General features: G+C 44.4%; 1 protein-coding gene across 1 annotated transcript in view; it reads left to right on the top strand.

Annotated features, from left to right (window-relative positions):
- Window positions 1-405: 405 nt before the first annotated feature.
- The window catches only part of CCDC9B (coiled-coil domain containing 9B), a 79,100-nt gene continuing 56,017 nt past the window's right edge, over window positions 406-23,488 (top strand). Inside the window, exons 1-2 of the mRNA XM_058162107.1 lie at window positions 406-900; window positions 22,167-22,280. Of these exons, the coding sequence (XP_058018090.1) occupies window positions 880-900; window positions 22,167-22,280 (135 nt within the window). The 5' untranslated portion in view covers window positions 406-879. The remainder of the gene's footprint in view (window positions 901-22,166; window positions 22,281-23,488) is intronic.

Here is a 23,488-nt window from a genome sequence, read left to right on the forward strand (position 1 = left end):
AGTTCCAAACCCATCTGGATGAATGTTTATTTATTTTGCCCCATAATCTTCCCAGTGTTCCTGTCAGATACTTCCCTAAGAACAACGTGCACATCATCTGCAGCATTTCTTTGGTCTACTTAGTTAGTTAGTCCTTCTGTCATAAAAAATGATCCAGTTGGTCTGACACAACACGCTCTTGAAAGCCGGGCTGGCACCCAATAATGATCGCATTCTTTCTAAAAGGCTTGCAAACGTGCTCCTTGACAATCTGTTCCTGTGCCTTGCCAAATATAGACTTTTAGCTGGCCTGCCGTTTCACTGATCCTCCTCCTTCTCCTTCTTTGAATGTAGGTTGAATGTAGGATTCTGTTTTTCTTCTCCAGGCTTCCAGCACATCACCATCTCTGCTGACATAAACTTTTATCAAGGAACAAAAACAAACAACACCAGCTCTCAGACTGACAGAATCTTCCAAACGGTTGTGAGCATTCACCTAACAATCATTTGTACGTTTAGCCCACGATGCAAATAAGTGCCGAGAATGTGGAGCCTAGCTCTTGATGGTCGAGGATACCTCACCCTCCCAGTCTTTCCAGTTCCTGCTAGTCGGATGCGCCATGTGGGGACTCTGACAGCCAGAATTGTAAAGGTAATCACAGGAGAAGCAAAGGGTACGTACATTCGCACTGAAAGGCGAACGAAGAGGAGGACACAAGCGCTTTGATTGCCTGCCTCTGCTTTCGTATATGTGGCAGCCGGTACTTTTGGCTGGGAGCCCAGGCAGGGCTTTTGTAATCAAAACATGATCCTGTATGCTGTGCAACCAGTACTGAGAAAGGCCGACGGATGGCTCTCCTCTTTTAGCCCTGCTGTGGAATCTGCCGAGCTTCACCTCTGATGTCCAAAATGCACCATTCTGTGAGTGCTGCCTTTGTTGTAACCGGGAGGGATGTGTGGGGAGCCATTCTTGCGTTCTGAAAAGCCAAGGAGTGACTATATTTTCCCTGCTTTTTCTTTTAAAAAAATCGCATTGTTGTCTCAGACAGGCTTTTGTTTTCAGCCAGCAGATTGTTAGCTGGATGACTGGGGAGGGCAAAAAAAAAAAAAAAGTGGCTTTCCTGCAGTAGATTGTTATGGGACTCTCCTTCCAGGCAGGCAAGTTAGATTCCCTAGTCCCCCTCCCCAAAGAGAGGGGAGACGTATTTTTAGCAGAAATCAAAACAGAACATAATGCTGGGTAATGAAAGACGCTTCCCACCCAAAGACTAGGAGGCTGGAGAGGATGCACCTGTTCAAAGGCTGGCAGTGCGCTGCCTGACCCTGTGAAGTGCTGGGCTGAGGTCCTATCCTGTCACTTCCCATCCCTTAGTGGTCCCGTCCCCCCCGACCCCCAGCATCTCTCTTTCATCCTCATGCCACAAACAGCTGATTTGGGAAGCACGCTGGGAAAATCCTAGTCAGAGCCATAATCTGAGAAAAACATCAGCGACTTTCGATAGTATAGAGTCAGTGGATAGGGCAAAATTTCTGTGAAACTTTCCTTTCTGACTTCATGCTTGGTTTTGACTCCCTTCCCATCCCCTCCAGCATTTGTCTGATATTAATAAAGATACCTCTGACTGATAGATTCTCCCCCCTCCTCATCTTCCAGTGGCCTCTAGGTTTTTGTTTGTTTCCCCTAATGAGCCAGCAAACAAGCTTTCTCATTCACAGCCGCTGCACGTTTGTTCTGCTAGAGCCATTTATAACTCCCTGCCTGAATCACTGTACCATACGGCTTTCTGCCGGCGAGGGCAAAAGGGGTGTCACCTTCTATTTCCAATGCCCACCAAGCCAATGTTCTTTCCAGTAGCTTGGCAGCAAGAATATCCCCTGACTGCAACACAGCAACAAACAGCCAGAAAGAAAAAAATGCTGACTGTGTGGCAATGCCTGGGATCAGTGTGCACCAATCAACGAGTAGCTGGGTTTAATACAGGGCCTCAAATTCTGGGGCATTTCATTTGAGTCCTTGTTCTCATTGTTTTGGCTCCTGCTGCTGCTATTTCTCTGCGAATCTCCATTCATTGGCACAAGTGAATAAATAAATATTAAATAAATGGTGGGACATGCGATCTGAGGCTGCAATACTGTATATCCTTCTTTCCTGAATAGAAATACTGCTGTTCAGTGTTAACAGTAACCAGCTAGTTATAAATATAGCATTATATTACATATATATCCTGGCTGGTTAGATGCAAGAGCAGTACTTTGCTTGGAAGGTAGTCTCTGGATTGTAGGGTCTAATTTGGGCAGAAAACTGTGAGAATCCTTGAGGTAAATCTGGCTTTTAGTTGCACTTGTGATATACTGGCTATAGTAGACCAAAAGTAGCTAGTGCCGTCATTGTTATTAGTAGAAAATGTTGTTTGTGGTAGAGGTACCTATTTATCAGCTAAGGCTCATAAGCTGGGCTACATCTTCTCCATCTTATTAAAAAGTTTTATCTGAAAGCCTCAGTTGACCAATACGATGAGCAATGGAGTCAATATCTAAAAGGCCCATTTAGCGATTACCATGATATAAAAAAGTTTAGAATGCAAGAGGGATAAATATAAATTTGAATTCACCAATGGATGAAAAAATATGTTGTGTGTGTGTGTGTTATATGAAGTGTAAGAAAAAGCATGTAAAAAAACTTGAACGTGTGTTGTCTCATCTTGAAGCAAAGGTGTACGTTTACTTGTGAATGAAAAAGCTAATATGTGTGTCAGAAAAAATGAATTTGTTTTCTCTAGGTTGTTGTGGGTGTGTATGAAAGTAGAAATCTGTAGGTTAATTATAGCTGAGTGTTGCGCTTCAGTGAATAACAATAAAGGAAAAGCCAGATACGTTTTTTGGAAATATTGTGCAATAGTCTGAATTAATGCAACCAAGGGAGAACAAGTGATCTGCTAGGGTGACATAAATATGTAGGTGGGACTGAGACAATCACATGAAGAATGAGCTATTATGAGACTCAAGAATACATGAAAAAGGTGTCTGGTGAATATCTGCTTAGAAAGATGTCTAGAAAGGTAATGGGTAGGAGATACAGTAGTTTATTATGAGGAATGAACGTTGAAAGAAATAAAAATAGTATATTACTAAAGTATCCTACGCCAATCCTGATACATAGCATGAGATTGGGTACCTCAGAAACAACATAAGGTAAATGCAATGGGAAATGGGTGCAGGTAATCCTCGATTTACGACCACAATTAAGCCCAAAATTTCTGTTGCTGTGCAACAGAGTTAGGTGAGTTTTGCCCCATTTTATGACCTGTTTTTGCCAAAGTCGTTAAGTGAATCACTGCAGTTGTTAAGAGAATAAGACAGTTGTTAAATGAATCTGGCTTCCCCATGGACTTTGCTTGTCAGAAGGTTCCAAAAGTTGATCACATGACCCTGGGATACTGCAACCGTCATACATATGAGTCAGTTGCCAAGGATCTGAATTTTGATCATGTGAGCGTGGGGATGCTGCGATGATTGTCAGTGTGAAAAACAGTCTTAAGTCAGTTTTTTCCATGTCGTTGTAACTTCAGTCAGTCACTAAATGAACTGTTGTAAGTTGAGGACTACCTGTGTTTAAGAACTGTATGGTGAACCAGGAAGAGAAGTTCAAGCATGAATGAGTACTGAGTGATTATGGATAGGCTATAAAAGTAAATAATCAGTGTAGTGATGTGGTTTGATCATATAGGGAGGAAGATGGAAGATCAAATTGCAAAACAAAACTACAAAGGAAGAGTGAACAAATTTAGAGAAAAAAAAGTTTGAGAAAATTGTTGTTCAGTGGAATTAATTGTAAAACTCCTTCCATGGCAAAATGTTATTGTTTTGAATTCTTTTTTAAAAAAATCTTGTTAGGATGGAACTTTGAAAGTTGGGCACTAGAGGGAAACAGAAGGAACTAAAGATTACAATTAAAAGAGAAGTACACTTAAATTTGACTTACTAGAATGAAGCAAAATATATTCACATTCAACATATTGAAGTATATTTTTTGAACAGTGGACCCAGAAATTAAATTTAAAGGTGTCTACCTCTATGGATGCAGTGAATTTAAATAATGTTATGGAAGAGGAAGAAGACTGAGATAGGCTACAAGAATAATATGGGAAAAGATGCTACACTGGATATACAAATGAAACTGGTTGATGTCTTAATAATTAAGACGGATGTACAGATAACAAACCTAAAAAGTGACTTACATTAAATTTACAAAAACTACTTGTTAACATTTTGAAGAATTTTGTGACAAAAGCCACGAAACAATGAAAAGAAATCAAGTTCTAGGATATTATTTGAAGGGATTAAGTATCAAGATAATGCAAAGTAAAAGAAAGGAATAAAAAGTAGGTTTATTTGCTTCCAGAAGTTGTGGGTGCTCTGACACTGGAGGTTGTTAAGAAGAGATTGGACAACCATTTGTCTGAAATGGTACAGGGTGTAATGTATCTTTAAGAGTTTTGGAGGGAAATTAGAGCGGGAAATAGCACGTTGCTGATTGGCCGCTGCCTCCAACTGAACTGTATATAAAGAGGGGTTTTTCTGTTGTTCGCTGCTGGGTTCACTATAAACTAAAGAGCTGTTGTCACTCATCTGGTCTCCTGCCTCGTTATTGCCCGAATCTAACACTGGCGACGAAGGTGGGATCGCGAGGCAAAAGAGCGCCAGGAAAGAGCTGAGCTAACCAGGAATACGCGAACCCAGCAAAATAAGGGCGGATAGCAGCGATGTCCAGCTACACACCGCCAGCGCCATTCGACCCAGCCAAAGAAAAATGGGGGTCATACATGGCTCGTTTCGAGTGTTTCCTCGCAGCAAACGAACTCCAGGGGTCTCCGACAACAGGAAGAGAGCGATTTCCTAAGCCACTGCGGTTCGGAAGTTTTCGACACCGCAGAGTCGCTGAGCCAACGCCGGTACAGTCGGTACCGTGGCAAACCCTGCAGACCACTTTCGGGCTCACTACGCACCGACGCCCTCAAAATTTGTTCAAAGGTTCGAATTGCGGCAACGGATGCAACGAGAGGGCGAATCGATTCGCGTGTACATGGCAGCGCTGAGAAAAGCCGCCAACCATTGCGAATATCGAGACTTGGAAGACGCATTACTCGACCAACTCATTTGCGGGGTCAGAGACATCCGATTGCGACGGCGGCTGCTGTCCAGAAGCAACCTAACACTGGCAGTCGCCTTGGACGAGGCCAGGGCTCATGAGATGTCCACCCAAGCGGCAGAAACCCTGCAAACGCCGATCGCGCCGGGGACTGGGGCGAAAACAACCCCGGTCCACAATGAGGAAGTCCAGGCCGAGGAGGAAGGCGAGGAAGAGGAAGAAGTCTTCCACACCGGGAGGCCAGAGAAAGAAGACCGGGGCGAATGCGCGAGTTATGGGGACAACACAAACGACAAGACTGCAAGTTTAAGGATGCGACTTGTCGGCGGTGCGAAGGAAGGGCACATAGCGCAGGCCTGTCGAGCGCCCCAACCTTCCCGCCAAAATTCAAACCGACCAATCAGAGCGCTGGAACAACGAAGAGGCCCGTGATTGGTCGATTCAAAAAGGCGAAACTTAATCAGACTGCCGTGAGAGTAGGCCAAGCAGCCACGCCTTGAAAAAGATTTTACTAAAACACATTGAAGGGGTGCCGTGCGAATGGAAGTGGACACCGGTTCATCGATCACGATCATGTCCTGGGACACTCGTGAAACGCTTGCCAGCCATCGCGAAGCGCAAGCTGCAACCACAGAAACTAAGGGTACAAGATTACCAAGGAAATCGCATCCCGTCCGAGGGTAACGTCCGTCCAAGTCAAGTATGGACAGCACAACAAGACCCTGCCCATCACCGTGGTCGACAGAACCTTGCCGAGCTTGTTGGGACTGGACTGGTTCCGGGCATTGGGCATGGGAGTGACCGGAGTCTTCCGAAACGATGTCGACCTAAAAGACGAACTAATGAAGGAGTTCGGGGACGTCTTCAAAGACTGTTTGGGCAAGTACGAGGGGACCCCGATCTCCTTTAACCTTGACCCACAGGTTGCCCCTATCCGGTTAAAGGCTAGGAGGGTTCCGTTCGCCCTAAAGCCCAAAATTGACCGGGAGCTGGACAAACTAGTAAGCCAGGGAATACTAGTGCCAGTTGACCATGCAAAGTGGGAGACACCCATAGTCACCCCAATCAAACCGGACGGGTCGGTCCGGATTTGTGCTGACTACAAGGCAACGCTTAATAAAGCGTTGCAAAAGAGTGCCTACCCCGTCCCAGTAGTACAACACTTACTGCACTCTTTGGGGCAAGGCCAGGTCTTCGCAAAGCTAGATTTGGCCCAAGCTTATCAACAGTTACCCGTAGATAGCAACACGGCCGAAGCACAAACGATAGTAACGCACAGGGGTGCTTTTAAATGCACCCGGTTACAGTTTGGGGTTAGTGTGGCTCCAGGGTTATTTCAGAACCTAATGGAGCGGCTATTGCAGGGACTTCCCGGGGTGGTACCGTACTTTGATGACGTACTGGTATCCGCCGACAATCTAGAAGAATTAGGGGTACGGCTGAGAAAAGTTTTGGGCATTTTCCGGTCCGCCGGTCTCAAAGTCAAACTGAATAAATGCCAGGATCCGTGGAATTCCTGGGCTACCGGATAGACAAGGAGGGAATCCACCCCACTGAGAGCAAGGTCAGGGCAATCAGGAAGGCCCCAGCTCCCCAAAACAAAACGGAGTTACAGGCATTCTTAGGTCTGGTCAACTTTTACGCGGTATTTTTAAAAAATAAGGCGACCATAGCCGAACCGCTACACAAATTACTAATGAAGACAGCTGTGTGGTCTTGGGGAAAGGCGGAAGCTAGGGCATTCGAAGCAGTAAAAAACCTTCTGTCTAGCGATAGCCTACTGATTCAATACAATGGCACGCTGCCATTGGTGTTAGTTTGTGATGCATCTCCCTACGGGGTGGGGGCTGTGCTCAGCCACCGGTTGCCAAATGGCACAGAAGCCCCTATAGCATTTTACTCCCGAACAATGTCATCGGCTGAAAGAAACTATAGTCAGCTAGTTAGGGAAGCCTTGGCCATAGTTTCCGGGGTAAAGAAGTTCCATGAATATGTATTTGGCCGTGATTTGAAATCGTCACAGACCATAGACCCTACTAGGTCTGTTGGCAGGCGATCGCCCAACGCCCGTGGCACTTTCGCCTAGACTGACCCGATGGACTATCTTTCTGGCTGCGTATTCTTACAAATTGTTGCATCGGCCAGGAAAGAGTTAGGCATGCAGACGCTTTGAGCAGATGCCCACTACCAGAGACTATCGAAGACCCCACTCCGGGCACACCATCCTGCTAATTGACTCTTTGGACTCGGGTCCAGTCACTTCCAAGGAGGTGGCTCGGCTTACAAGGACATTACAATAAGAACTGTAATTGGTTGGGTGCAAGAGGATGGCCCGCTGCGGCGAGCGGTTTAAGGAATATGTAAAGAAACGCGGGGAGTTGTCGGCTCAAGGAGGGTGTCTGCTCTGGGGGGATAGAGTGGTGATCCCGGAGAAATTGCGGAAAAAAGTTTTGGAACTCCTGCACGAGGGCCACCCTGGGATCGTGAGAATGAAGGGTTTAGCAAGGAGCTATGTGTGGTGGCCCTTGATGGACACGGAGATTAGTGACAGGGTAGGAAAATGCCAAGCCTGCCAGGAGTCCAGACCACTACCACCAACGGCCCCAACTCGGGAGTGGGAGAGACCCCAGGGCCCATGGTCTAGGAGCCACATCGATTTTGCTGACCCCTTCCATGGGCAAACATTCCTAGTGGTAGTCGATGCCTATTCCAAATGGCTGGAAATCATTCTTATGAGATCCATGACAGCCGAGGCCGTCTATTTGTAACCCACGGGTTACCCGACACCCTAGTTTCCGACAACGGCCCTCAATTCACAGCGACCCTGTTTGAGGGGTACTTGGCAGAAGAGGGCATCCGGCATGTCCTCTCGGCGCCATTCCACCCTGCGACGAACGGCCTTGCAGAACGTTTCGTACGGAGTGCAAAGGAAGCATTGTCCAGAATCAGGCCAGGCGATTGGCAATTAAAAATTGACACCTTCCTAGCAGTACAACACAGAACCCCTTGTGTAGCAACTGGCCGCAGCCCAGCAGAGCTACTGATGGGCAGGAAGCTTAGGTGCCCATTAGACCGGTTAAACCCAAACTACACCCCAGACGGGTACAAAGGGACAAACGGTAAAACAAGAGAAATGACAGTGGGAAGCCCAGTATGGGTACACAATTACGGAGAAGGCCCAAATTGGGTAAAGGGGACAATCATTGAAACAACCGGACCCAAATCGTATCGGGTAGAGATAGAGGATGGCCGGGTTTGGAAGCGCCACATAGACCAATTAAGAAAAAGAACAACCAAAAGTCCAGAAACAGGCCCTGACTATCCAATGTTTGAATCCACAGCTGACTCAAACCCGGGGCAAACGCGGGACTTATCTGAGTTCGATGAGGTCCAGCGACACCAACCGGTCCCTCCTGAAGAAAGCAGGGACGATTCGGCAAATAATCCAGGGCCGGATGGCCTAGAGGAGGAGCTGAGAGGAACAAACAGTCCCTCCGGCCAGCTCGACTCACTGCCAGAGAATGAATTGCGCAGGTCCGAAAGAGTTAGGAGACGCCCAGTCTACTTGCGTGACTACGTAGAGAAATAAGATGTTAATTTAATGCAAATAGGGGTAAAATGTTTTCTGGGAGGGAAGGAGTGTAATGTATCTTTAAGAGTTTTGGAGGGAAATTAGAGCGGGAAATAGCACGTTGCTGATTGGCCGCTGCCTCCAACTGAACTGTATATAAAGAGGGTTTTTTCTGTTGTTCGCTGCTGGGTTCACTATAAACTAAAGAGCTGTTGTCACTCATCTGGTCTCCTGCCTCGTTATTGCCCGAATCTAACACAGGGTTTCCTGCCTGAGCAGAGAGTTAGAGATCTTGAAAACATTTCAATTCTGTATTCTGTTAAGTCAGTGGTGGAATTCAAATTGTTTTACTACCGGTTCTGTGGGCGTGGCTTGGTGGGCTTGGTGTGGCTTGGTAGGCGTGGCAGGGGAAGGATACTGCAAAATCTCCATTCCCACCCCACTCCAGGGGAAGGATACTGCAAAATCTCCATTCCCACCCCACTCCAGGGGAAGGAAACTGCAAAATCTTCATTCCTACCCCACTATGGGCCAGCCAGAGGTGGTATTTGCCGGTTCTCCAAACTACTCAAAATTTCCGCTTCCGGTTCTCCAGAACCTGTCAGAACCTGCTGAACAGCACTCCTGTGTTAAGTCTGTTAAACCATGGTTAAAACAGATATGTTGCTATCTCTGGTAACTCTGGTACCTCTGCAGACCTGGATGAACTCACAGATACTGTAACATCATATGTCAGCTTCTGTGAAGACCTATGTGTACCTACAAGGAACTTGCGAATACACAGTAATAACAAACCTTGGTTTACACCTAAACTTAAGCAGCTACGACATTCCAAAGAGGAAGCCTACAGAAAAGGTGATAAAATGCTGTACAATCAGGCCAGAAATGCACTAACAAGGGAGATAAGAGCAGCAAAAAGAAGCTACTCTGAAAAGCTAAAGAATCAATTTTCAGCAAATGAACCAGCAAACATGTGGAAAACTCTTAAAAATATCACCGGCTATGGCAAACCTCCTTCCCAGGCTGAAGGTAATCAACAACTGGCAGATGACCTGAATGAGTTTTACTGCAGGTTTGAAAGGAAACTACAGCCACCTATCTCCACAACCCCCATCTCAGACACACCAACAACAGCCAAGCCTCCTACAACTGACCCCATTTCATTGGGTTCACAACCCCTATTGATCACAGAAAAGGAAGTGCAGGACCTATTTCACAGACAAAAGCCAGGAAAAGCTCCAGGCCCAGACAAGATAACTCCTTCTTGCTTAAAAGTCTGTGCTGACCAATTGGCACCCATCTTCACCCATATTTTCAATAAATCACTAGAGATGTGCTATGTTCCTTCTTGCTTCAAACGCTCTACCATCATCCCAGTGCCAAAGAAGCCCACCATCAAGGAACTGAATGACTACAGACCAGTTGCTCTAACATCTGTAGTCATGAAAACCTTTGAAAGGCTAGTGCTTTCCTACCTGAAAACCATCACGAATCCGCTTTTAGACCCCTTGCAATTTGCATACCGAGCAAATAGATCAACAGATGATGCTGTTAATATGGCTCTGCACTACATCCTACAACATCTTGAGTCTCCAAAGACCTATGCAAGGGTCCCTTTTGTAGACTTTAGTTCAGCATTCAATACCATCATTCCAGACATTCTTCTAACTAAGCTAAACCAGCTACAGGTACCGGAACAGACTTGTAAGTGGATCACAAGCTTCCTAACAAACAGGAAGCAGCAGGTGAAGCTAAGCAAGATCACATCAAATACCTGTACAATTAGCACAGGGGCCCCCAAGGCTGTGTGCTCTCCCCACTTCTCTTCTCTCTGTATACCAATGACTGCATCTCCAATGATCCATCTGTTAAGCTACTGAAGTTCGCAGATGACACAACAGTGATTGGTCTCATTCGAGACAATGACGAATCCGCATATAGACGAGAGGTCGAACGACTAGCCTTGTGGTGCAACCAAAACAATCTGGAACTGAACACACTCAAAACCGTAGAAATGGTGGTAGACTTTAGGAAAAACCCTTCCATACTTCCACCTCTCACAATACTTGACAACACAGTATCAACAGTAGAAACCTTCAAATTTCTGGGTTCTATCATATCGCAAGATCTCAAATGGACAGCTAACATCAAAACATCATTAAAAAGGACAACAAAGAATGTTCTTTCTGCGCCAACTCAGTAAGCTCAAACTGCCCAAGGAGCTGCTGATCCAATTCTACAGAGGAATTATTGAGTCTGTCATTTGCACCTCTATAACTGTCTGGTTCGGTTCTGCAACCCAACAAGAAAAACACAGACTTCAGAGGATAATTAGAACTCCAGAAAAATAATTGCTACCAACTTGCCTTCCATTGAGGACCTGTATACTGCACGAATCAAGAAGAGGGCCGTGAAAATATTTGCAGATCCTCGCATCCTGGACATAAACTGTTTCAACTCCTACCCTCAAAACGACGCTATAGAGCACTGCACACCAGAACAACTAGACACAAGAACAGTTTTTTCCCGAAGGCCATCACTCTGCTAAACAAATAATTCCCTCAACACTGTCAGACTATTTACTGAATCTGCAGTAATTAATTTAATTTAATTAATTTAATTAATCGTTTCATAGTTCCCATCACCAATCTCTTTCCACTTATGACTGTATGACTATAACTTGTTGCTGGCAATCCTTATGATTTATATTGATATATTATCATCAATTGTGTTGTAAATGTTGTACCTTGATGAACGTATCTTTTCTTTTATGTACACTGAGAGCATATGCACCAAGACAAATTCCTTGTGTGTCCAATCACACTTGGCCAATAAAATTCTATTCTATTCTATTCTATTCTATTCTTAATGGACTTTTACTGACCATGACTTACAACAAGGGATTTAGGGATGTGTTTATACATAACGGAAAGTTATGGGAAGAAGAGATCATTTGTTGTATTTTGAAAGAAGGTGATAAGTAATTTAAATTCTTTATATATGCGGTGATGAAGAAGGAAGTCATTTCTTTATATATTTTTCTTTTTCCTTACTATATTTTTATTTTTTCTTCCTTCTCTATTTATCTTTCTGTTCTTTTTTCTTTTCTACACTTTCTTTTATTTTTTAGCTGGCATTAATTTTTTCTCTTTTCATTGTAGCCTTTAATAAAAATATTATTTTTATTATTTATTTGTCTAGTACGTATTAGATAATATATATAAGCATGAACTGAATACATAAAATGAATACAATTAAAGGGAACATTAGGACAGGGATGGTAGGCATGCAGGTGCGCCTATGCACGCCCCTTACAGACCTCTTAGGAATGGGGTGAGGTCAACAGTAGACAGTCTTAAGGTTAGGGTTAGGGTTAGTTTTGAGGTTTAGGGAAGAAACCACAGACTCAGGTAGTACATTCCAGGCATTGGCCACTCTATTGCTGAAGTCATATTTTCTGCAATCGAATTTGGAACTGTTCACTTTAAGTTTGTATCTAATATTAGATAATAATTATAATAATTATGAATCACTTCTATAGACCTCCAGTGCTTCCATTTCTTTTACGGTAGTGTTTTCTTTGATATCTACTCTGTCCCTGAACATATCCAGTGAAGATGACCTGCTCTTTCTGGTTGTTAGTTTGTGTGTTGTTTAGTCTCAAAGACCAGCAGAAATCCTATAAACAGGATTTAATAAAACAATTCAATTCAATTGTCCTCTGGCAAGATTTCAGAAATGGCGGTCTCTTGCTTTTTTCCTATGACTGAGGGGGAATAAATGGCTCAAGATCATCCAGCTGGCTTTGTGCCTAAGGCTGAATTAGAACTTCCAACCTCCCAATTTCTAGCCAGATGTCTTTATCACCACAGCTGATTCTCAGTCATTATTAGAGATAGGAAAAACTCAGAGGTTTAATTTACTCAATTTCTCATTTCTTGTTACATCCCACTATAAGACCCCTAAAAAAAAAAAAAAGACCGTCATGGCAATTCATGTAGATTTTCATATAAATGAATAGATTTTTTATGTCTCCTGAAAGGTGCGTTTTTCTAACATACACAACTTTTGTAAATGATTTCCCTTAATTTAATGAATTTCATACACATTTTCTCTATAATCTTTGTTATATTTGGTCCGTATATGGTGTATACATTTCATGTAGATTTCTAATTATGAAATTGCTTTGCAAAACTTAAGGGAAAATGTTGATTTTGGGTTTTAGCTTCAAAAATTCAAATTAGGTAAGTCTGCATTAGCATGTAAATTAAACATCCTATCCACTGTAGACAAAATGTGCCAAGACCTTCCTATATATGTAACAGACAAGTTTTCTATATAACTTTAATAACTTCCTCTGCACAGTCTCACAATATTTCTCACTCTTATGGAATGTGGTTGGGTCACCCTATATTTTTGCATTATGCGGCATTAAAAAAGCATTCTTCACAATGAGCATTGCTTCAGTTCCATTCTGCATATATACATACCTAATACTCAGCTTCCCATTTCATGATACATTGCCTGGAGCCTATCCACATAATGAATATACAATAGATTTAAAAAATATCTGACCAAGTAGTATTCAAATCATGTTTAAAGCAGTTGCAGAAAAATGGTCATGAAAATTCATCAGCTTGCAGAAGTGACCAATTCACTCTTTTTGCAAGCTTGATGGAAGATAATAAAGAATCTTGTATTTCATTCTCCTGCAGGGAAAATTATTCAACAGAAATAAAATTTGCATATTAAGCTGAAACTCTGTCACCATCAATTTAGGTATCTTTTTATTAAAAGCCAGGCTTAGAATTAAATGAAAAATATGGATGTGAAATTTTCAGAACTGACCAATCATATTCCCCCAACTCTATAAATCAGAAAGGGTCTCACTGCAGCCCCTAAGCCTACCTGGCTGTAACCTATATGGCTTCATAAATCTCCTGGCCATCTCTTATTTATTTATTTTATTTTATTTTTATTTTATTAAATTTCTATACCGCCCTTCTCCCGAAGGACTCAGGGCGGTGTACAGCCAAAATAAAACACGGAATATATACAATTAAAAGAATTTAAAAAGAACTATTACTATGTGGCCGATTATTAAAACATTTAAAAATTTAAAATATTATTAAAACCCCAATTTAAAACAGCTATTTATGCCAGTCCTGCTTGAATGAATAAATATGTTTTAAGCTCACGACGAAAGGTCCGAAGATCAGGCACTTGACGTAAGCCAGGGGGGAGTTCGTTCCAGAGTGTTGGTGCTCCCACAGAGAAGGCCCTATTCCTGGGGGCCGCCAGCCGACATTGTTTGGCGGACGGCACCCTGAGAAGGCCCTCTCTGTGAGAGTGTCTGGTCGGTGGGAGGCATAAGGTAGCAGCAGGCGGTCTCGTAAGTACCCGGGTCCTAAGCCATGGAGCGCTTTAAAGGTGGTAACCAGAATCTTGAAGCGCACCCGAAAGACCACAGGAAGCCAGTGCAGACTACGGAGCAGTGGTGTTACATGGGAGCCACGAACGGCTCCCGTTACCACTCGCGCAGCTGCATTCTGGACTAACTGTAGCCTCCGGGTGCACCTCAAGGGCAGCCCCATGTAGAGAGCATTGCAATAATCCAGCCGAGACGTAACCAGAGCGTGAGTGACCGTGCATAAGGCATCCCGGTCAAGGAAGGGACGCAACTGGCGAACCAAGCAAACTTGGTAAAAGGTCTTATGCTTGTTTATGTCTTCACTCTAACATTTCTTTAAGGTGACTGCCAGACAATTACGCTGAGATAAGATGGATTTAATAAGCAGCTTTAGAAATACAGGTGCATTTCATAGTAGGGGCTTAGCACATTCTTTGAGCAGGTTTAATTTTTTTAAAATTCCAAACCATCCTTTACACTATTCCTTTTCTGCTAACCACTCATATTTTTAACCAGATATTTTCTTTTTAGCAATTTTTAAGTCAACAGTACATTATTATTTTGCTGGTATGCGGTATGCTGAGTCTTGGGTGTTGGACCGCAGGCAACATCGGTGGCTGGAGTGGGGCCTGTATGGACATGACTATTGCCCCTATCCTACCCTTCTCTCCTCACTTCATGACCTGGAACATCGCTCTTCCCCCCCACTGCTGACTTTTACCATGGCCTGCCTAGAATGCCGTTATTTTATCTACGGCTTACACCTTAGGTCGTTTTTTCCATCGGCGACTGAGAGGTGGCTTGGCCTGGTCATTTACAACAGCGGCACTGTGCTAGACGGCACTGACGGCTCTGACGGTACTGGCGACATAATTTCGTCCTGACTAGCGTACCACACGGGTTTGTCCCGTGATGGTACGCTGCCGGGAACCCAAGGGATACTATCCCGGCTACTGACTTTTCCATCTTTGTAGCCGAGGAAACAACCAAGGGGAGGCTAGTATGCCAATCTCCGAGAGGAGGTTATTAGATCGGAACCGGATTTTCGGCCTTGGTTGTCTCTGGACCCTTTTGGACTTTCTACGGACTATGATCAATATCTCTGCCCGAGTGGCTAGTAATATGCCTAATATCGGGTTGGACGATTTACAGGTACGACCAGAACATCTTCGCCGGTCAGAAATGGACATTTTGTCGCTGTTAACTGACTATTTCCCATGAGTTACTCGTTCGCCGAACTACGACGACTGCGAGGTTCCCCCGCCTCGCAGGAATGGCCCTCCAATCTATCAAGGGCCTACCTTAACGAAGGGTCTTGGGACCCAGAGAGGTGGCATGCGGCCAAGAAGAAGTTGTGGGGTTTTTTAAATAGTTTTTTAAATAAGGGTTTTTTAAGGGGGGGGAGGGATTTGGCGGGTGGGGGTCAGAACCCGCCGGGGAGGGAACCAGCCCCTGTGCTAGTTCGCGACACTATTCCATCTTGTCTGAAGGCAGGGGGGGAGGACGTTCCAGGTTTAGAGGTTTGTTCAATCTGTACGGTAAGTGGGAGAGGCAGATATGGCGGGGGGGAGGGGCCGTATCGTGTTGAGGGAGCACGCGTTCGATGTTTGAGAGCGATCGCGTGCTCCGGCCCCTCAGTCCCGACCCGTTCCCCGGGTGGCCATGATCCTCAGAGCTTGGACCTTCGGCTGATGTTATGTAATGCTCGGTCCGCGGTTAATAAGGCCCCCCTGATTTGTGATCTTATTCAGGGGGAGTCCGCGGACCTTATGGGTATTACGGAAACCTGGTTGGGCCTAGAGGGGGGGGTCCCCCTTGTCGAGATGTGCCCGCCAGGTTTCCGAGCATTCCATCAGCCGAGGGTCCAAGGTAGGGGTGGGGGGGTGGCGGTTGTTATTAAGGAGGATCTAGAGCCGAGGGAGACCACTGTTCCTCAGATTGCCGGCTGTGAATCCCTCTATGTGCGGTGGGGCTATAGGAATCAGTTGGGCTTGGTGATCGCGTACCTGGCTCCTTGCTACGTGACCACAGCCCTGCCTGAGCTGTTGGAGGTACTCGCTACTGTGGCGGTTGAAACCCCCAGACTTATAGTCATGGGGGATTTTAACCTGCCATCAGTTGGCTTGTCATCGACGGCAGCTCGGGAGTTCCAGGCTTCCATGACGGCCTTGGACCTGATTCGAGTAAATGATGGCCCTACGCACACGGGGGGAGGCACGCTGGATCTGATTTATATCTCTGGGCAGTGGCTTAATGATCTGGTGTTAGATGATTTAGTAACAGAACCAATGTCATGGTCGGATCATTTTCTCCTTCGCCTAGACTTCCGAACCGCCATTCACCACCGCAGGGAGACGGAACCTACGGTGGTTCCGTCCCAGGCGCCTGATGGACCCGAGAGGTTCCTGACGGAGCTTGGGCCATTCCTGAGGAACTGGCCCACGGCACGACTGAGGAACTGGTCGCGGCCTGGGAACAGGCGCGGCGGGCCTTGGACCGTGTCGTGCCTTTGCGGCCTCTGACCCGGCGGAGATCTCGTCCGGCCCCTTGGTACTCCGGGGCTGAGGGAGATGAAACGCCGGAGAAGACGCCTGGAGAGCACCTGGAGGTCCAGTCGCTCCGAAGCTGATCGGACACTAGTTAGGTCCTATTCTAGGACCTACCTAGTGGCAATGAGGGAAGCGAGGCGTTTCTACGCCTCCACCCTCATTGCGTCGGCAGATAACCGCCCGGCCGCCCTGTTTCGGGTGACCCGCTCTCTCCTACATCAGGAGGTGCGGGATGACCCGTTGCAGGGACGAGCCGAGGAGTTTAGCGGTTATCTATACGATAAAATCGCTCAGCTGAGGGACGGTCTGGACCGAAATTGGGATGATCCAAGCGAGGGAGAGGAGGCACGTCTTGTTGAGTCCATTTGGGATGAGTTTGACCCTGTGGCTCCCGAGGACGTCGACAGGTTGTTGGGGAGGCTGCACGGCACGACATGTTTACTGGACCCGTGCCCTTCCTGGCTGGTACTGGCCACTCAGGCGGTGACACGAGGCTGGCTCCAGAGGATTATCAACGCTTCTTTATTGGAAGGGGTTTTCCCTGCCGCCTTGAAAGAGGCGGTGGTGAGACCCCTCCTTAAGAAGCCCTCCCTGGACCCAGCTATTTTGGGTAATTATCGTCCAGTCTCCAACCTTCGCTTTGTTGCGAAGGTTGTAGAGAGTGCCGTGGCGCGACAGCTACCCCAATACCTGGATGAAGATGTCTATCTAGACCCGTTCCAGTCCGGCTTCCGGCGGATACAGCACGGAGACAGCTTTGGTCGCATTGGTGGATGATCTCTGGAGGGCCAGGGACAGGGGTTATTCCTCTGCCCTGGTCCTATTAGACCTCTCGGCGTTCGATACCATCGACCATGGTATCTGCTGCGCCGGCTGGGGGATTGGGAGTGGGAGGCACCGTATATCGGTGGTTCTCCTCCTATCTCTCCGACCGGACGCAGACGGTGTTGACGGGGGCAGAGGTCGACCGCGAGGGGCCTCACTTGTGGGGTCCCGCAGGGTCGATTCTCTCGCCCTGCTGTTCAACATCTACATGAAGCCGCTGGGTGAGATCATCAGTGGTTTCGGGGTGAGATACCAGCAGTACGCTGATGATACTCAGCTGTACTTCTCCACCCCGGGCCACCCCAATGAAGTTGTTGAAGTGCTGTCCCGGTGTTTGGAAGCCGTACGGGTCTGGATGGGGAGAAACAGGCTCAAGCTTAATCCCTCCAAGACGGAGTGGCTGTGGATGCCGGCATCCCGATTCAGTCAGGTGCAGCCGCAGCTGGCTGTCGGAGGCAGTTATTGGCCCCAAAGGATAGGGTGCGCAACTTAGGCGTCCTCCTGGATGATCGGCTGTCGCTTGAAGATCATTTGACGGCCGTCTCCAGGAGGGCCTTCTACCAGGTTCGCCTGGTCCGCAGTTGCGCCTTCCTTGATCGGGATGCCTTATGCACAGTCACTCATGCACTCGTTACCTCTCGCTTGGATTACTGTAATGCTCTCTACATGGGGCTCCCCTTGAAGTGCACTCGGAGGCTTCAGTTAGTCCAGAATGCAGCTGCGCGGGTGATAGAGGGAGCTACGCGTAGCTCCCATGTAACACCGCTCCTGCGCAGACTGCACTGGCTGCCTGTGGCCTTTCGAGTGCACTTTAAGGTGTTGGTTACGACCTTTAAAGCGCTCCATGGCTTAGGACCTGGGTACTTACGGGACCGCCTGCTGTTACCACATGCCTCCCACCGACCCGTACGCTCCCATAGAGAGGGACTTCTCAGGGTGCCGTCCGCCAAACAATGTCGGCTGGCGGCCCCCAGGGGAAGGGCCTTCTCTGTGGGGGCTCCCACTCTCTGGAACGAGCTTCCCCCGGGTTTACGTCAAATACCTGACCTTCGGACATTCCGTCGCGAACTGAAGACCCATCTTTTTATTCGCGCGGGGCTGGCTTAATTGGATTTTATAAGGGAATTTTATCAATTTTAAATGGGATTTTAATTGGCAATGATTTTTAATATCAGGCTAATTTTGAATAAGTTTTTTAAGGGTATTTATATTGTGTATATTTGTATTGTTGGTTTTATTTCGCCTGTACACCGCCCTGAGTCCTTCGGGAGAAGGGCGGTATAAAAATCAAATTAAATAATAATAATAAAAATAATAATTATGTTTCCTATCTGGTGACCACCTTATGTATGAGGAACACAAGTTCCAGATTATTTGTTTGTTTATTTACATTTATTATAGCCACTGAACTCCAATATGTAACCTGTTATAGGGTTTGGGGAACTTTTCCTTATCCTGTTTTAGTTTTTTGGTTTTAATATGACCCTTCTCCTGCTCAATTTTGTCACTTCTCCCTATTATTCCCTTTTCCACCAGTGCAACTGAATTTATATTTAGATAACTTTTTTCATATGTGGGTACCATCATGTGAATTTACATGATGGAATAAAGACTCAAAAATGAATAAGCAAATCAGTCATTTAAAAATTGATTCACTTTTATGAGAGTGAACAACTTGCCTGCAGAAGTTGCGAATGCTCCAACACTGTAAATTTTTAAGAAGATGTTGGATAACCATTTGTCTGAAGTGGTGTAGGGTCTCCTGCCTGGGCAGGGGTTAGACTAGAAGACCTCCAAGGTCCCTTCCAGCTCTGTTATTATTATTTCAAGATTGCCAGATCTTGCAAGATTTCAGTCTTCTCATCCAAAATCTCCCAAAACTTTGGTATTATTGCCTGCAAATCTTCCAAGAACCTAGAGCCTAGAACCCTATCTCACCTGTACTTTAGCAGTTTGCAAAATTTAATATCTATCCCTCCATATGGACATTATCTGTGGACAACATACCATCTAACAATGCTGCAGTTTTAAGCCTGGTTGTGTCTCTTGTCGCACTATATTTGGCTCCCAATGTTTTGTTCCTTTTCCCATCAAAGCTCTCAAAAAGTTCACTATATAACAAACTTTGTAAACAAACGAATAGTGGATTAAGTTCAGATGTAATGGAATTATGGTTTCTGACTGCAAACATTTGTGTTTAAAGATGAGCCTGATATTTTTATACATTCTGAAATGATAGGTGTTTCAAAGGCTATGTATGTTAAACTCTCATTCCATATGTCATAGTGTACAATTTTGGAAAAGTCTGAGGAAAATTTACGTATGTTAGTTACAGTCTGTAATGTAAATGAAACTATGTTGTTCTACCAGAGGCTGTAATAAAAGACCTAAACAATACAAAATTGTACAATATTTCTGCCTCAGAATTTACAATTTTTCAGACTTAATATATGAATATATGTGATTTTATATTGATATGGTTATCTGAAGAAAAAAAATCCTTAAAAAAGGAATCATCTTTTTAAAAATAGTGTACTAAAATGTAAACTATGAGAGGGACGTGGTGGCTCAGTGGCTAAGATGCTGAGCTTGTCAATCAAAAGGTCGGCAGTTCAGTGGTTCGAATCCCTAGTGCCGCGTAATGGGGTGAGTTCCTGTTACTTGTCCCAGCTTCTGCCAACCTAGCAGTTCGAAAGCACATAAAAAATGCAAGTAGAAAAATAGGGACCACCTTTAGTGGGAAGGTAACAGCATTCTGTGCGCCTTTGGCATTGAGTCATGCCGGCCACATGACCATGGAGACGTCTTCGGACAGCGCTGACTCTTCGGCTTTAAAACGGAGATGAGCAGCGCCCCCTAGAGTTGGGAACGACTAACACATATGTGCGAAGGGAACCTTTACCTTTAACTAGATTATCCTGCAACCAAAGTACATCTGGCATTTGAGATTGTATCAGCTTTTTAACACAGATACTTCTTTTTGCAAACCATCTTGAAAATTATGTTCTTTGAAAGCAAAATCAAATTTTGCTTTCAAAAATCAGTAGCAAAGTTAAAAAATTAAGAACTCAATGAACTTGGCTTTTAGGCCTAGGTGTAGCATCATCTCAACCTATGCTCTCAACAACAATCTGTAAAGCCTGCCTCTTGCTGTCAAAAATTTTAATATCTTATTTGTTCAATTATTATTCGTTCAATTTATTTGTTCAATTTGTTCAAATTGTTTGAGGCTTTATAATTTAAGTAACAAAATCAAGTTTTAATAATCAGTGTTTACCGGAAAATGGAAGTTTTTCTTCTTTTTTTAATTCATTTAATTTACACGGCTTACAGGCTGCTTCAGTTGCAAACAGCTCTCTGTGTGGTTACATCCCAATCTCTGCAAATTGGGTTTAAACAAAAAGAAAACAAATCAATACTATGATGCAACCCACAAATAGCACTGGGAACAATCATTTATGCAAACCAAAAAAATAAAAACGAATCAAAAGACCTTCTACTATCAGAGAGAACATGGTTATAGCACAACACTCCAAGGCCTGTTGGATGAAGTCTATTTTAATGGCCTTACTAAACATACCAGGAGGGAAGGTCACATCTGGATGGCACCAGCACCATTGCTTGGCTTCTCCTGTAAGATTTTTACTTCAGGGCTCACAGTTTTTAAGTAACCCCCAAGAAGAACCTATAACATCTCCATAATACCATTTGGCCACTGATAATATCTTCAGAAGCTAACAATTTATTCAGGTCTGTCAAAGAATTACATCTGTTGGAGTCAGGGGTGGCTTCCTACTGGTTTAACAACTGGTTTGCTGAGCGCGCCCTGAGCATGTGCGCACAATTTGCAGAAAATTGAACTTCTGTGTTGCTGAGAGCAAGTAAAACAGCTGAGGAGTGGCAATCCACTCTCTCCCCCCCTGATCAGCTGGCTCCGGAAACAGAAGTATAGGTGAGTATAACACAGGGATGGGGGGACAGGCCCACTTCAAAGAATGAGAGAACTGGTTCGCTCACGGCTGAAAGTCGGAGCTAACGGTATGCCAGAACCAGTACGAAACTGGTAGAAACCCACCACTGGTTGGAGTTAACCCTATCATTACAGGTATTCCTCAACACAACAGTTTATTTAGTGTCCAGTTACAATGGCACTGAAAAAAAGTGACATGACCGTTTTTCAATTACGACCTTTGAAGCATGGGATCAAAATTCAGTTGCTTTGCAACAGGTTCATATTTATTACTCTTGCTGTGTCCCAAGGTCATGTGATTATCTCTTGTGACTTTGACAAGCAAAATCAATGGGGAAGCCAGATTCACCTAACTTAACAACTGCAGTGATTTACTTAACAATTGTAGCAATAAAGGTAGTAAAATTTAACAACAGAAATTTGGAGCTCAATTGTGGTTTCAAGTCCAGGATTACTTGTAGTTACAATGCTGCTGGGGGAGAGCAATGGAAGTTTTCTTCTATAATGGTACTTTTATACATGTTTTTTTTTAAAAAAACAAGGTTAAATTTTGTTCAGAATGAATTACTGAAGTACTAACAAGTACTTGTTATTGACATGGTCTCAGTAGAATGACAGATATCACACTGGTCATATAATGACAAACAGAATAAATAATATTCTGTGTTATTGCCATTGGTGGAATGCCACTAAAGATTCTCTTTGTATTTTAGGATGTTGCTATGGATGATGCAGTGTTGCAGAAAAAAGAAGAGAAAGACGTTGAACTGGATAAAAAAATTCTAGCTCTGAGGAAGAAGAATGAAGCTCTTATGAGAAGATATCAAGTATGTATGAACTCTAGCTTCTCCTTTTTAATGGTTGTTGCTTAATACAGCACTAAGCACTTAGACTTATCTACCACTTCACAGTGCTTTACAGCCCTCTCTAAGCAGACAACAGAGTCAGCATATTGCCCCCATCAATCTGGGTCCTCATTTTACTGACCTTGGAAGGATGAAAGGCTGAGTCAACCTTGAGCCAGTCAGGATTGAAGTCCTAGCATTCGGCAGAATTAGCCTGCAATACTGCAGTCTAACCACTGCGCTCGTAATGTGGTTTCAAATCCTTTAGTTAAACCTTTGATTCAATTTATAACAGGTTGATTTGAAAACTGTATCTGCTTAATTACTACAAATACTTTACAGCTCAGTTGGTGGCAGCATACTTACTACTGGGATTGGAATTTCAAATTACCTTTTAAAAGAACAGCTCTTTACAATAGAACTGAAAAAATATTAAAAAGTATATAAGAATCACATTTTAAAGAACCAAAGCAGATTCACAGGTTCCACTGCTACTGACTTATCCCTCTTAACGTCACCTCTTAATTGCTGTAAAATTATCTTCAGGAAATAGAACAATTTAGAACAATTAATCAGTGGAACAACTTGCCTTCAGAAGTTGTAAATACTCCAACACTGGAAGTTTTTAAGAAGAGTTTGGATAACCATTTGGCTGAAGTGGTGTAGGGGTTTCCTGCCTAAGCAGGGAGTTGGACTAGAAGACCTCCAAGGTCCCTTCCAACTCTTTTTATTCTATTCTATTCTAAAAATTTTGAAATAAATTCTGGAACAGCTAATCTGCAAGAGAATGGCTAGTGTCCAGATTCACAGATTACTAAACCACAATGTGGTTTTGGGTTTAACATTTTGTACAAACTGATTCAAGTGCAATTTGTTCAACAAAATGGTTACACATGCTAGTGCTTGCCTAACATTCTTACCCACTTTTACTCAATATATTTTATGCCAGTGACTACCTGGACAAGGCTGCCAAGTTTTCTTGGCAACATTTTTCAGAAGTGATTTGCCATTTCTTCTTTCCTAAGGCTATGAGAGAATGACTGGCTCAAGGTCACTCAACTGGCTTTGTGCTTAATGTGCGACTAGGATTCAAAGTTTGCCAGTTTCTAGCCTGGTGCCTCTAATCAACTGGTACCCCAACTGGTTCTCACTTATAATGTAACTTTTCAGCTAGACTAAACTTTGCATGG

Source organism: Ahaetulla prasina, chromosome 1 (genome assembly GCF_028640845.1).
Source record: "Ahaetulla prasina isolate Xishuangbanna chromosome 1, ASM2864084v1, whole genome shotgun sequence".
NCBI classification, from domain to species: domain Eukaryota; kingdom Metazoa; phylum Chordata; class Lepidosauria; order Squamata; family Colubridae; genus Ahaetulla; species Ahaetulla prasina.